The sequence below is a fragment of the Alosa pseudoharengus genome, unplaced genomic scaffold (genome assembly GCF_046254945.1).
Source record: "Alosa pseudoharengus isolate Yale_2024_CS ecotype anadromous, Long Island Sound unplaced genomic scaffold, YU_APseudo_1.1 YU_APseudo_1.1_scf_1, whole genome shotgun sequence".
NCBI lineage: Eukaryota > Metazoa > Chordata > Actinopteri > Clupeiformes > Clupeidae > Alosa > Alosa pseudoharengus.
The window spans coordinates 1717508-1733044 of record NW_027468564.1 but is presented as its reverse complement, the minus strand read 5'-3'; the positions used below and the strand labels follow the sequence as shown (position 1 = coordinate 1733044).

Here is a 15537-nt window from a genome sequence, read left to right as displayed (position 1 = left end):
CACCTCTTGGAATGGAGTTTGACTGCAGGATGTGGAAACCTTATCTGGGTTGATTTACCTTTGTGAACTGTGTGTGTCACTTTGTCGACATGTTGTGTAAGAAGCTGCATATTTAACTGATCATTAATCCACTTTCACACATACAGTCAAGAATCATAACAGACTAGAATAAGAAGGGGTTTTATGAAAAGCATGCCCGCCACAACCAACCTGTATTTTGCTGTTTATTGCTCTCTGAGGTATTAGAAAATAAACAAAAGAGAGAAATGAGGCATGGAGCGTCACAGCTCCTCTGACGAAGGACAGTCGCCAAAGAGCCAGAGGACGAGGGGGCAACATCAAAAGTGGTCAAATCAGTAATGTGTTCAATCAATCATTATGCTAGACAACGGACGTCAAATTGCAAAAAAACCATAACAATTTTCAATATGAGCAGGTTCAACTTTTGATGTGTGATATGCCTGTGCCATTTGTGGAAAGTTTCCATAGTTACAGAATGTCCAAAAAGGCCATGTGTAACAACATGCTTAGACCAGCACTTATACTTTAACTTACTTTTAGTATCTGGTAGGAATAGCCTGTATGTTTGCCATGGTCACTTTCCTGTTTGTGTTTTTTAAGATTTGACGTCAGTGTACAGCCGTTCCCACACTGGGCCCATGTATGACGCTTCTCTCCAGTGTGTGTTAATAAGTGCTGCTTAAGATTTGTGGAAGCTGCAAAAGCTTTTTTACAATAGTCACATACGAGGTCTCTCTCCAGTATGAATTAGCATGTGTCTTCACTCAGTCAAAACAGCACAACTGCAATTTTATTGATATTGGCTGAAATACACAATCAAATAATTGATTTAGTGAATACGATTTACTGATGTTTTTAAAAATGGAGAGATAGCGTTTTGGAACCAAACTCTTCATATACTCTTTACACAGAACTGTGTCCTACAACAAGTTCCTTTCTAATGAAGAGATACAGCACTCCAAGAATCCTCCATAGACATGTATGTCACAGCATGTGGTTTGGAAGATTTTACTGGACGCATTTATGAGGCCTTTATCCTATGTGTGCGCAAGCTGCATGTGGTTTTAAGTTGGATGTTGCAAAATGTATTCCCTGTGGAGAAACATGTAAAGATATGGGCAGCATTCTCTCTCTCTCTCTCTCTCTCTCTAATTAGCAAGTGCGTTTTAAGAGTAGAAATTTGTAAAAAAGCTCTTTCTCTCTCTCTCTCTCTCTCTCTCTCTCTGGTGTGAATTAGTGAGTGCGTTTTAAGAGTAGAAATTTGTAAAAAAGCTCCTCCACTCGTCACATTGGGGATGCTCCTTTTCGGCGTGAGTAAGCATGTGGGTTTGAAGACGTGAAATATCTGAAAAAGATTTCCCACACTGGGCGCAGTTATGAGGCTTTTCTCCAGTGTGTGTGCGCATGTGGTTTTTAAGATGTGTGGATCTGGTAAATGATTTGTCACAGTGGACGCATCCATGGGGCTTCTCTCCGGTGTGTGTTAGCATGTGGCTGTTAAGAGCGGCAGTCTGTGAAAAAGCTCTTCCACACTGGACACATTTATAGGGCTTCTCTCCAGTATGTGTCCGAATGTGACGTTTCAGTTGTGTATACCTTCCAAATGTTCTCCCACAGTGACTACAGATGTGAGTGTTTTTGCCACCAGTGTTCTGCTGTTCATTCCCCCTAGCAGAGTGTGTTAGCATGTGTGACTTGAGTTCAGTAAGGGCCTTGAAGCTCTTCCTGCAGATCGTGCAGTGGTGCAGCCTTCCTCTGAGTCGCAGGTTGAGTTCATCATCATTCTGTCCGTGGATCCTCTGTTCCGTTCTGTTTTGGCCTTCTGATACACCTGGAAGAGTTACCATAGAGACTTAGAATGAGAGGCAGATGTTTAACTCATTGAGTGCCAAAAACGTAATATGACGTTTTTCCTTCCCATGCGTTGAGTGCCAAAAACGTAATATTATGTTTTTAGCTTTTTTTTAAAAATTACGAAACTAGACACTCTAACACACCTTATATGTGATTTTGGGAACTCTGTGATGAATAGAAATGAACTATATGACGATCGAAAACTCATAAAAACGCACAATCTGGACATTTTATCTGGACATTTTATCATAACTCGTTTGCTGCTTTGAATCAGTGACGCATCCACGTCAGCTCAAAACCAGGCCATTTTCGTGGGTCTATCACTAGGTGGCAGTCTCGCCAGGTCTCGCTGATCACTTCCCGGAAAGTTTACAGGCAACACTTCATATTTCATGAAAGACGATATATCTCCATTTTAGAAAAAAACAGCGATTTTGATGAAAACTAGCCACTGTTTAGCTTGGGATTTCTCAGGAACAGAGGCGTGTAGAAATACACACACGGACACACACACACACACACACACACACACACACACACACACACACACACACAGGACCAAGCTCTGGACCTGGGGCAACAGGCCCTTTTCAGTTGCTGCACACTCCGCCTGGGGAACGGCCTGCCAGACCACAACTAACAGTCAAGCACCTTCCTTAAAAAAGACCCTCAAAACACAACTTTTCAAACACCCTACCTTCCTTAAAAAAAGACCCTCAAAACACACCTCTTCAAACACCCTACCTTCCTTAAAAAATACCCTCAAAACACAACTTTTCAAACAGCCTACCTTCCTTAAAAAAGACCCTCAAAACACAACTCTTCAAACACCCTACCTTCCTTCAAACAGACCCTGAAAACACACCTCTTTGAACTTGCCTACCTGTTAAATTCTTATACATACGCCCCATTTTGAGTTTTTTGCCTGACATTGCACATCATCTACTTAGGAGATCATTGCTCCTACATACTTTGGCCTATAATCAAATGCCTGACCTCTTGCTGGAATGCTGAGACACTGTAGTTTCTTGGAAAACAATTAGAACTGTGTGATGTACTGACACAGAGTTACAGAGGCTAGAATATTGTTTTCTCATTCTGTCGGATAACAAGCATCTCTGAACAGACCACATTTCAGCCCTCTATGTCACTTGACATGACTTAGACACAACACAACTGAGCCCTAACATCAGGTCTTGTGAAGCTGTGTGCAAAAGTAGAACAATACAGAATGAAAACTACTTATTTTAGACCATTATTTGCCAAGGTATGCTCATGTGTTTTGTAAAATGCCCTATAGAAACTCCCCATTGGACTTTTGGTTATCCAAATTACATACTGACAATCAAATGCTCACTGCATATGAACCCCTTTGTGTAGAAGCATAATCTTGCTCTCAAATGAAAGGTAACACATTGAAGTTTCATGCTCATGTTTGGATTATACTTCAGGAGTTCTGATATGGAATGACTACACTAAATATGGAATAATTACAACAAATTATACATTTTTACAATTTCTATTTCAATTCAACTGGTGGACTACACATCTGCATTTAATATTGGATCAATTATAATTTCTATTTCAATTCAATTGGTGGACTATACATCTGCATAACTAATATTGGATCAAATGACATGAATATTCAATTTCTATGGATTCTTGTGAATATTTCAAGACCCAATATGCTATATCATATTACTAAGGATATGCACTGCAGCTAGAATGTAGGGAAGCACCAAAAGCGAAGGGGGGGGGGGATTTTATTGAGACATAGTAAGATTAATCTGACAATGTAAAGCACTACACATATTTTACATGACAAAGATTTTCATGTATTGATTCCCAAGAGTCCAAACTTTGAAATGATGTATAATATGACTACTGTAGCCTATGCTGAAATGACCCGGTACTGGAACATGTGATGCATAACAGGTTTTAATGGACTTTCCCAGCTTTTCCTTCTTTTATTGCCAATCCCTCTACAGCAGTGTTTCTCAAAGTGTGGTCCGGGACCACTGATGGTCCACAAGCTATCCCAAATGGTCTGCGAGCAGACGTGGTAAAATACAATATAGATGAGTTGTTTGCAATATTGAACCAACTTGTATGTAAATCCAAACAGTTCTGCAACACTGCCTATGTAAGCTACGCCAGTTTAAATCATATGAATCTTCTGACACAATAAGCAAGGTGCAAAGACAATATAAGCAAGGTTGTTCAGTGAGTAGACCTATTGTGCAATATAGTGTTGAAGTAGGTCTACTGTTGTTTTTTTTTAGCTAGGTGGTTCGTGAGGTATTTTTTTAATTGGTTAAGTGGTCCTTGGTCTGAAAAAGTTTGAGAAACACTGCTCTACAGCCACTGACAAAAGTCAGTGGCTGCCCCTTTAGAAATGTTGGCTTTAACCACATGGATCTCAATAAAAATTGTGTGTGGGGGGGGGGGGGGGGACTTACTTGCCAGCAGATCACCGAGCTCTTGTTCATCATCTTCTTCAATCTTCACTTCAATCTCCGCTGTCTGTTGTGGTGTTTCATCATCGTAAGTAACGCTGGACTCTGTGACGTCTGTTTCTGCGCCGTCTGTTTCAGTTTTACAGTCATGCTCTGTAAAAGGCATTTCGTCATCATCTTGATATGCAATCATATGCTCGTGTTCCTCCTCCTTAATGTCTTCTTCTTTTACTACCACTCTCTGCACCTGGTGCGTTTCGGTATCGTTACCATCGTTACCACCAGAGTTCAACTGCAGCCCGAAATCCATGTTCTCGAAGACCAACGACCCCAAGTTCTCTTTAGCCTCTAAGTCAGAGCAACACAAAAATAAATAGAGCAATTACCAAGCTATGTCTTCCTTAGGGATTAATAGAAAGCAACACTAGGGTTAACAGGCTACATTAAATGAGTCGGGCTAAAGGTTATGTATTAACGTTCGTCAGCAATTGTGTCTAACCACGAAAGGTCAGCCTTACCTCAAGTGAGTTTGCAACTCCGTACACTGAGATGAGACGCCTTACTTTATTATTTGTCTGATCGGACGTGTAATAATGTGCATCCCTGCGGAGCTTAGCATTCCTTCATACACATCAACGAAACCCTGTAACCAGAACTCTGCCCGTCACCATCTTCTTCTACTTAATTTTTCTAAAGCGGTTGGCAACCTTTTTTTTGGCGCATTACTGCCACCATCTGAGCTGGAGTGTGGATCAAGATGTCAAACCCTACACTCACTATTTTTTTTTTAATAAGTCTGTTATCTTCTAAAAAAAACACCGTGACAAGAGAGATATATAGGCCTAGTATCAATACAGTACAAAGTAGCAATAATACAACTATGCATAGTCTACATGCTCAGATGTATGGATCAGACTAGTTTGGTTCCAAAACACATCCTCCATTTCAACAAATTTCCATAAATATTTTTGTCACATTTTGTTTTACAGGTGATTTCAGCACAACTGCAATTGGGTTATTGTTATTTGGTTTATCTTGAGTCAAAACAGCGCAACTGTAATTGGGTTATTGTTATTTGGTTTATCTTGAGTCAAAACAGCGCAACTGTAATTGGGTTATTGTTATTTGGTTTATCTTGAGTCAAAACAGCACAACTGTAATTGTATTGATATTGGCTGAAATACACAATCAAATAATTGATTTATTGAATACAATTTACTGATGTTTTTTAAAAATGGAGATATAGCGTTTTGTTTTGGAACCAAACTCTTCATATCTCTTTACATAGATCTGTGCCCTACAACAAGATCTAATGAAGAGACACAGCACTCCAAGAATCCTCCATGGACATGTATGTCACAGAATCGCCTGATGTACTTTCCATGCCTATGACCTAACTTGTGTATCACTCCCCAATCACATTATAGGAAAATAGCTGCCAGATTACCCACAGTGTATTTCCAAGATGGCCTCCGAGTAGGGGAACAAGGTCTTAGCAAACATCAAATAATGCAATTGGAAAAATGCAGACATTTATTTACAGGAAAGGTAGACCCACATACATTGTTTCCTAACTGTTGATGCTGTTTATTATCAGTTTGTAAAGTTTACATGAAACTTTAGGAATCTCTGATTGGTAAGGCTGGACCAATGATTTCAAAGTTAGTGGTGTTATGTTTAAAATACGACACTAACCAATTCACAGTGAGTCACACTGAACAAATTCATCTGTCAAATACGTTTTTAAAATATGCAGTTTTAGGTATTTTGACGACTCTATAGCTCCCCCTAGAGTTGAGAAATATTCATATTTTACCTTTCTGTTGTAAAGACTTCCCCCAGACATGGCACGCATGCATTTTGTTTTGGAGTTACTAACCTGTCAACAGAAGAAAACAATCTCCCAAGAACTTTATCTACCAGTGGGGTATACTACGAAGCATGTTAGACCTATCTAGGCTATATAGGCATATCAAAGCTACACAAAGCTTGGGGGTATAAGTTAAGTGATATTAGCAGTTATGTGATATATTTGTAAAACTAGGCTTTCAGCTCAGATCTGTTCTTGGTGTTGGGATGACGTTGGCCAATCGTGAAACATGTTGCGATAGCAATAGCATAATCTACACTGCGGTCATTTTTAGTGTCTAGCCTACAACATTAAATACATTGATTGTCATCAGATGTTGTATGGTATGCACGTTCATAGTGGGATATCTGCACGCACAACACTGTTCAAGTGCCTGTGAGATCCAAAATGTTTGGAGAGGCAGAGCCCTAAGATACATGACAAAATCTTACACGTGAAAAAACTTAATAATAGATTATTTATTGGTCACACTTAGCACATAACCTGCTCCCGACCAGGTTTGGTTGGCAGCATAATACACCATGGTGATACAGCGACGCTAAAACAGAGCCACTTTCGTGTCACAGCATACCCTGGTTTTTAAGCGCAACATACCTCGCTAACCCACTAATCGAGCTTCGTAGTATACCCCATAGGTAATATTTCATGATTCTTTACATTACAATTTTGTTTACCGTCAAAATTACTTTGAAAACTGTTATATTAAGGTAAAAAAAATTGACAGTGTTAAGAGGTGAGATTTGTGATGAAGCCTTTCTCAGCTATGGTCACAGTTATGAGGCCTCTCTCCAGTGTGAGTTAGAATATGAGTTTTAAGATGCGAAATTTGTCTAAAAGCTTCTCCACAGTGGGCACATGTATGAGGCCTCTCTCCAGTGTGAATCAGCAAATGGGATTTAAGATGCGAAATTTGTGAAAATCCTTTTCCACACTGGACACATTTGTGAGGCTTCTCTCCGGTGTGTGTAAGCGTATGAGTTTTCAGATCTGAGGATCTTAAAAATGCTTTTCCACACTGAGGAACGTCACATTTATGAGGCTTCTCAACAGAAGTTCCTCTGTGTGTTAGCAAATGACGTTTGAGATTTGAGATTAGTGAAAAGGCTTTTCCGCACTGGGTACATTCATGAGGCTTCTCTCCAGTGTGTACTAGCATGTGAGTCTTAAGAGTCGAAAGGTGTGTAAAAGCTTTCCCACACTGTGTACATTCATGAGGTTTCTCGCCAGTGTGGGTCAGCAGATGGGTGTTGAGATTTGACATTTGTGAGAAAGCTTTCCCACACTGGGTACACGTATGAGCTTTCTCTCCAGTGTGTGTAAGCATGTGCGTTTTGAGATCTGAAATTCGTCGCAAAACTTTTCCACACTGGGCACATTTATGCCGCTTCTCTGGAGCGTGTGTTTGCATATGCGTTCGGAGATCTGAGGACGTTTTAAATGTTTTTCCACACTGAGCACATGTATGGAGGTTCTCTGAACTGTGTGTTAGCATATGCTTTTTAAGATCTGAAGACGTTCTAAAGGTTTTTCCACACTGGGCACATGTATGGTGGTTCTCTGAACTGTGTGTTAGCATATGCGTTTTAAGATCTGAGGACGTTCTAAATGTTTTTCCACACTGGGCACATGTATGGTGGTTCTCTGAACTGTGTGTTAGCATATGCGTTTTAAGATCTGAGGACGTTCTTAATGTTTTTCCACACTGAGCACATGTATGGTGGTTCTCTGAACTGTGTGTTAGCATATGCTTTTTAAGATCTGAAGACGTTCTAAATGTTTTTCCACACTGAGCACATTTATGGTGCTTCTCTGAATTGTGTGTTAGCATGTGGTGTTTAAGGCTTGACTTTTGCGAGTAACCTATTCCACAATGGGCACATTTATGAGGTTTCTCTCCAGAGTGAGTTAGAAAATGGGTTTTAAGAGTTGACATTTGTGTAAAAGCTTTGTCATCCTGGATACACGTGTGAGCCTTCTCTCCAGCGTGTGCAAGTCTGTGAGTTTTAAGATCTGAATGTTGGATCCTAATGTGTTTTTGCAAAAGCAACAAACAGCTAAATGCTTTTCCACACTGGGCACATTTATGAGGCTTCTCACCAGAAGGTCCTCTGTGTGTTAGCAAATGACGTTTGAGATTTGAGATTAGCGAAAAGGCTTTCCCACACTGGGTACATTCATGGGGCTTCTCTCCAGTGTGTACTAGCATGTGAGTCTTAAGAGTTGAAAGGTGTGTAAATGCTTTTCCACACTGTATACATTTATGAGGCTTCGCTCCAGTGTGGGTTAGCATGTGCGTGTTAAGATTTGACATTTGTGAGAAAGCTTTCCCACATTGGACGCATTTATGGGGCTTCTCTCCAGTGTGTGTAAGCATGTGGTCTTTCAGATATGAAAACTTTCTAAATGTTCTCCCACAGTGTCCACAGAAATGAGTCTTTTTGCCTCCAGTGTTCTGCTGATCATTCACGCTAACAGAGTGTGTCTGCTGGTGTTTTTTGAGTTCTCTCAGGGCCGTGAAACTCTTCCTGCAGACGGTGCAGTGGTACAGCCTTCCGTTGAGTTGCAGGTTAAGTTCATCATTTTGTCCATGGATCTTCTGTTGCATGTAGTCTGGGTCTTCTGATACACCTGGAACAGTTACCATAGAAACTTAGAATGACAGACAGATATTCTACATCCAGTAATTCAATACAACCTTGGGCCCTATTTTGACAATCTAAAATGCATGGTCAGTGGCGAAAGGCTTAAATACATATGGGGGTTTGTACAGTTCACATTCGGGGTTTTGTTATCAAACGTCGGGTGCATTATTCAAAAGGGTTGGTCTTCTGTTTCTTAATCAGTCATGGGTGTGTTTTGGATGTAACCAACTTTCAACCAATGAGAGTGACACCTGTCATTCCCTTTAACAGCAAGCAGGGCAACTTCAAACACCACATCGGTATTTTGCCAGTCAGCGGCGCATTTGAAGGAATCTGCTTGCATAAGAGGCCGTGTATAAAATACAGGGATTCAACTAAACCTTGCTTTACTGAAACCTGTTTAACTACATGCATTCTGCACTTGCCTATTATTTGAACTCAAAGGCAAAATGAAACGATCATCACCATGGTCTCATAGGCAAACAGTTCTACACACTTATTTACTTTCATTATTGATTGACAAGGGGTTACAATTGAAAACGTAGCCTGAAAAAAGCAACCCTTACCCCAATAATGTTCGAACGACTGAATAAAAATCTAAGATTTTTTATCCTGCAGAGAAGTTGTTTGGGACTGCTTGCTAAGGGCTGCTTCTGTAACCTGCGTTGTGTTGAACCTGCGCGATTCAGCCCTGCACACGCCCGGACTCGAACCCGCGAACAGCAGCACCTCGGATCGGGAGGCGAGCGTGCTAACAATTGAGCCAATAGCCCAGGCTACTGGCTTGCATGCCAGCAGCACTCTTGAGGCGTCGGGGAGTGAGGTTTACACAGCTAAGCTAGCTGGCATCCGTTACACTTACATCTTGTGATAGTGCGACTTTCGCTATAGACCAGGTTTTTCTGGTTCAGTGGTGGAATGATTTTTAGAGGGTGTAAGATAGCGATTTTTGGATCATGCGCCAGACCACACCTTCTGCCACACCTCTGGATGAAAGGCTTAATGAAGGTGAAACGCATGGCACAAAATTCGCCATTGACGAGTGTAAGAGAAGCATAAGCTTTGCGTCGGGATAAGAATAAGCTTTGCGCAGCATTTCTGATCATCAAAATAGAGCCCCTTATGCCTAAATGTATGGAATAACCAGTGTCACAAAAAATATGTAAAAGCATATGGAAATAGATGTGGAAATATGAATTGGAATACGATCAATAGAAATGTGTACCGTCTTCAACAGTGATCAACAGCAGGATTTTTTTGACTGCAGACCATGTTATTAAAGTTTCCACATATAAGGTGGCAGTATATATATATATATATGTCAATTTACTTAATTAAAGGAGAAATCCGGTGAGCTTTCACATACTGTAGATCTCCGCTTCACAAGGTCACCGAGTACTGTCGGTACAAAAAAAATATTATTTTTGTAATGCTGTGGAGTAAAACCAGAGACTTTCTAATGTGGAGACACAGCACTCAACGAACCATACATAGAAATGCATGGGGTTAGTTTGTACCACCAATATGGCCGCTGTCTAGCCTACACATATTCCGCCCCTTCCTGCATTCCTCCCCATTCACTTGAATAGGAAAATAGCTGCCCGATAACTGCCCAAAGTGTGTTTCAAGATCACATTTAGGAAGGCCCTCAAGAGGCTGTTTTAAACTATTTGTATCAGTGTTAATGTAAATGTGTATTGGTGATGTTTTAAGTTGCATTGAACAAAAGTGGCTGTGAAGAAATATGCATCTAAAATTACCTTCCAAAAATAACTGCCATAGCAACCAACATGACTACCTTAGTGCCCAACATAGCAACTGTTTTATTTAGCATTGCAACCACCCTGTCTACCCTAGCAACAATCTAGCAAGTTCTAACATAGGGTGGATCTCATCTCTCTATTAAGTGTTTCTCCACAGTCCTCCAGCTCAAACCCAGAAAATTGTTCAACGCTCGACGTCATCGAGGATCATCTCATTTATCTAATTGCTACTAGAGGAGGTGAGAACGAGGAAAGAGGAGAAAGGGCCAATATGCAAGGAAGCAGAGTACATGCGACACAGAAGCATCTTCAGTCGGACTTTGGTCCAAGCAATGTGAAAAGTTCCCTCCCAAGTCTGTCAAATTTAAGTTTAAAACAAGTTTGTAGTGATTTATTAGAGATAATAAATGACTAGATAGACCAAGAGAAGATCTTAATATGATAATGCTTAAAAGTTGATGCCTGTTTTGTTCACACGTCATATTTAAATAAGTATTTATTCATGTCTTGAGAACTGTCAAACATTACCTCATTATCAGGCTCAATAAGTGGGAATAGGCCTATATTCATGTCCATATGATATTATAATTTAGGCTTTGGTATAAGTTATCTCTGCGATGTGTTTGTAACAGTGGTATGTTAATTCTATCCTTGTCGCATCAACAGTAATTGACGTGTCTAAAAAGTGATGCATGAGTGAGCAGTAGGGCTGTAACGATATGCAATTCGAAACCGAAATCGCGACACCACGAACCTGTGTCATGGTGTGAAAAGGCAGGGCCGCGACACACCCTTTCTAGTGCATAAGCAACACACATCTCCCGCTTTACTTACCGGTAACCTTACGTTGTCCAAAAATAAATAAATAAATCATAATTTCATACCTCTCGTTGCTTTCACTTTACCAAAGTAAACCCCCTCTCCTTGCCCCGCTCTCTCTCGTTCTCCCTCTCCCGCTCAATGGACACGCGCTACTCGGACTCGAAATAAAACATTTACAATCATAAAAGCATGGATGCATAGAAGACGACTAGCTAATTTACTAAATCCGCTATTTGTTTAAAACTCTTGCATTCAAATTGACTGATCACCTCAATAGGCCCTACCAATGTTTCCCAAAAGAGCCTTTCCCAAGAAGAACAAACTTTACCTTGAAACTTAAACACAGATGGGGAAACAGTCCAATCAGTAGACCAATAAGCTAGCCAACTATGCTACTTTGTTTACAATATTTCCAGGCTTCTACCAGACTGCTGAATTAAACAGGTGGAGTTGTAATAGAAATAGTAGGCCAAGGCTATAGGCTAATCTGCATAAAGCGTGCTGATGTAATGGATGCCAGCTATACGCCTCAAGAGTGCTACTGGCATGCAAGCTAGTAGCCTGGGCTTTCAGCTCAACTGTCAGCACGCACGCTTCCCGAGCCAAGGTGCTGCTGTTCTCAGGTTCGAGTCCGCTGCCCTACAAAGCCAGAGAGCTGTATCTGCAAAAATGCCAAACTGAGAAAAACAGCTTTTTGTGTTTTTCTTACATCAAGTATAAGCATCAAATTATATTCAACAACAAGGGGTATACTTAGATAGATAAATGTGCTGCACACCAAAACCTAACCTTTGACACCTTTGCACACTGCTGCTTATATTTGTCAAAGTTACTTTTTACTTAAATTACTTTTTGTAAAATCTGACTGACTATTTTGATACTTTCACTAGCATTTAATATTGTGAGACTGTATCACGATAGACACCTAATGTGTGTGTGAGTGTGAATGGTAGTGTGCCTTTTTAGAAGAAAGTCCAGGGCCTTCTTTTAGTCCCAGTATGTCCCTGTGCACGCACACACACACACACACACACACACACACACACACACACACACACACACACACACACACACACACACACACACACACACACACACACACACTATTAGAGTAAGGGCAAGTGAAACACAGGCAGAATGCAGTAATGGCAATTGAAATCAAGGCAGTAAGGGCAGATACTGCACTCTACCTTGGTTTCCCTCTACTTTTCTATACAAACTGCAAACTGAAAATGTAAATTTAGCTAAAAAAAATATTAGGTAGCCATATGACATTTTAACAGATTGAAGAGCAGATCATGTACTTCTTATTTGTGCAAAAACATTAAAAAAAAAAAAAAAAAAAGTGGAGATACTGCTCTTAGCCTTTGTAGGGCAGTCCGGGCGTGTGCAGGGCTGAATTGTGCAGGTTCAACACAACGCAGGTTACACTGTCATAAATATCAGACATATAAAATATAGGATATAAAATAATACAGATAAATTATATTATAATCCTCTAGTGTTCTAATGTAGGCTATTGAAATGTTATTTAATAAAATGTCTAATGTCTTTTGGGATTTTGAGATCATCATTGTTGGACCATATAAACTGAAAGGACTTACTTCCCAGAAGATGCTCTTGTTCATCCACATCATTTTCCTTCACTTCAATCTCCAATCTTGCCTGCAGTGTCTTACTGTAACCTTTGTAGAGGACACCCAAAACTTAAATGTTAAATACGTGCACAAGCGAATCCTATCACACGAGATATGTGTCTGAAAGGGGTGACGTCTTGGTATGCTTACTCCCAGCAAGATAATCCTGCTCTTGCTCGTCCTCCTCCTTCACTTCAATCTTCACTATTGTAAGTAGTTTCTCGTTGTCTAGAGAAGACAGGACAACCAACACATAACTGTTAAACAAGCGTGTGTACACAAGGGAAATCCTATAGTTTCAGTCTTTGTAGAGGAAATCTATAGCCTACTTTTATCGTTAGATAAAATTAGGCTATGTACACATTAAATCAAACCCTAGTTTTTACATGATTTGTGTCTGACAGTGGTATTTGAAAGGTTTTACCTTCGAGCAGATAATCGTGCTCTTGGTCATCCCGTTCTTCCTTCACATCTTGACACGAAATCATAAGACCATATTCCTCCTCTTTAATGTCTTCTTCTTTCACTATCACGCTCAGGTCAACCGGACGTGTTTCAGCACCGCCGGAGTTCAATGGCAAATCCATGTTACCAAAGGAGCAAAAAATAATCCCATCCAAAGTTTTTTCAGAGCATAACAAAATATATCGTATGGTTTTCAAGATCTATTTTCTTCCTTTACAAACCATCATTAAGTTACATGAACGTATAGCTCTCCACTCTGCTCAATGTGTTGCCTTTTTTAAGACCAAAGATGATCTGCAATCTTTGACGTTAGGCTACAACTAGGTTCATAAGAAACCGGCTATTGTTATTGCTTGTAAAAAAAAAGCAGCCTACCTCAAGTAGGTTCGTACAGTGAAATATTTTTAATTTGGTGTTAATCTAACAAGACGTCAAACACGTGTTATCCACAAAATCTAGTTCTAACGTTCTTAAAACATCGGTGAAACTCCAGACTCTTCTGCCTACTGAGGAAATGTTTACACTTGGGAACCTTCCTTGTTGTGGTTGGCAACACAACCAGATAACGGTGCATTTCCCTTCATTACTGCCACCGCCTGGAGTGGAGTTAGACTGGCCAACTCTGGAAATTAGGCTTTCTGGTTAATTAAAATAACCAACAGCGTTGTCTCAATACACACAGTGCACTACCACAGCCCCATAGCATCACAATGAGCTTGTATGCACTGTATTGGTATGTAGCATAGTAATAATATTATACTCCATTTAGAAGCTTGGACTCTTGGGAATCCATACACAACCTTTTCCATGTACAATATGTGGGCTATAGTGTATAGTTTACATTTACATTTATTCATTTTGCAGACGCTGTCATTCAAAGCGATACCTGTCAAATTATTACAGGGGCCATTGTTCCCAGAGCAACATGGTGCCTAGCTCAAGGTGGAAGCCAAGTGTTGAACCCACACCTTTTCTGTCGGGCTTTGCTGCACGCTAGCCTACATTTCCACAATACAATACATTGCCATTTTCAACATTGTCTGACCAAGGCCCTTCGTCCCGGATTACTCAGTTTGGCTGAGCGGCCAGATCTAGGAAGACAGTTGGTTATTCCAAACTTTTTCATTTGAGAATAATGGAGGCTACCATGCTCTTGCGCACTGCTGCAGAAATGTTCTTGTATCTTTCCCCAGATTTGTGTCTTCACACAACCCTGTCTCGCAGGTCTACAGACAAATTCTCTTGACCTTGTGACTTGGTTTTCACTCTGACTTAGCGACCATCAACTGTGAGACCTTATATAAAGAGATGTGTACTACTATTCTCCTACTAATGTCCAGTGAATTCATTTAGGCACCGGTGGACTCCGCTGAAGTTGTAGAAGCACTTCAAGGACTGCAAGCATCATAACAAAGGGTCTGAATACTTAAAGGGACACCAGGCAACGTTTTCGTGTTAATTAACCATCTCCGTAAGTCGGTATATGGTTAAATGACTCATTACGGGGCGAATGAAGGCTCTCTCGCCCGCCCCTACTGCCTGTAGGAAGAATATCCCACTTGCAAGTTCGGTGTATCCTACCCGCCGACCGAAGCAGGATCAGTTTACAGCACAGAGGCAGGCTAACGAAACGCTAGAGATTGTTGCAAACGTGTGTATAATGGCAGAGGCGACGAAGAAGCAGCGAAAACCCTTGACTGAAGACGCAAAGAAAAGGAAAAGAGCTTCAGACCGAATGAGGGGGAGTTTCGTAGAGAAAAAGCATCAGGCTTGCCTGGTGTCCCTTTAAATTGAATATTCCAGTCTTTTAAAAAATAGAGTGTATTACCATATGGGTTTTAAGATTTGACATTTGTGAAAAACCTTTTCCACATTGGACACATTTATGGGGCTTCTCTCCAGTGTGTGTCAGAATGTGCTGTTTCAGGTGTGTAGGATTTCTAAATGCTTTTCCACAGTTACCACATTTATGAGGCTTCTCTCCAGTGTGTGTCATAATGTGCTGTT

The 15537-nt window shown here is 40.5% G+C and overlaps 2 protein-coding genes and 1 long non-coding RNA gene across 6 annotated transcripts in view; 1 reads left to right on the top strand and 2 right to left on the bottom strand.

Moving 5' to 3' along the window:
• Positions 1 to 15537, top strand: part of LOC143121097 (NACHT, LRR and PYD domains-containing protein 3-like) — a 295171-nt gene that overhangs the window by 161360 nt on the left and 118274 nt on the right. The window lies entirely within an intron of this gene.
• On the bottom strand, positions 217 to 4987 carry LOC143120189 (uncharacterized). The gene is made up of 3 exons (XR_012986335.1): positions 4850 to 4987; positions 4335 to 4679; positions 217 to 1852 (listed from the first exon to the last, which is right to left on the bottom strand). It is a non-coding gene; the product is annotated as an uncharacterized LOC143120189 (long non-coding RNA).
• Positions 5895 to 14053, bottom strand: LOC143119954 (uncharacterized). 4 transcript variants are annotated; one of them, XM_076281345.1, is made up of 5 exons: positions 13490 to 14053; positions 13216 to 13293; positions 13033 to 13134; positions 10174 to 10241; positions 8739 to 8829 (listed from the first exon to the last, which is right to left on the bottom strand). In XM_076281345.1, exons 1-4 carry the CDS (start codon positions 13650 to 13652, stop codon positions 10174 to 10176), a joined length of 411 nt encoding a protein of 136 aa, XP_076137460.1. In that variant the 5' UTR covers positions 13653 to 14053; the 3' UTR covers positions 8739 to 8829. The 4 variants fall into 4 exon arrangements, with proteins under 4 accessions (XP_076137457.1, XP_076137458.1, XP_076137459.1 ...); XM_076281342.1 differs by lacking the exon at positions 10174 to 10241 and having other exon boundaries at positions 5895 to 8829; XM_076281343.1 differs by lacking the exon at positions 10174 to 10241 and having other exon boundaries at positions 5895 to 8829; positions 13033 to 13113.

Excerpts from the sequence above, each read along its gene's own strand:
- LOC143119954 (XM_076281342.1), bottom strand. The coding sequence starts at position 13,652 with ATGGATTTGCCATTGAACTCCGGCGGTGCTGAAACACGTCCGGTTGAC. Across the intron at positions 13,294-13,489 it reads GCACGATTATCTGCTCGAAG|ACAACGAGAAACTACTTACA; the intron begins GTAAAACCTTTC and ends TGTCTTCTCTAG. Across the intron at positions 13,135-13,215 it reads GCAGGATTATCTTGCTGGGA|TTTTGGGTGTCCTCTACAAA; the intron begins GTAAGCATACCA and ends TTAACATTTAAG.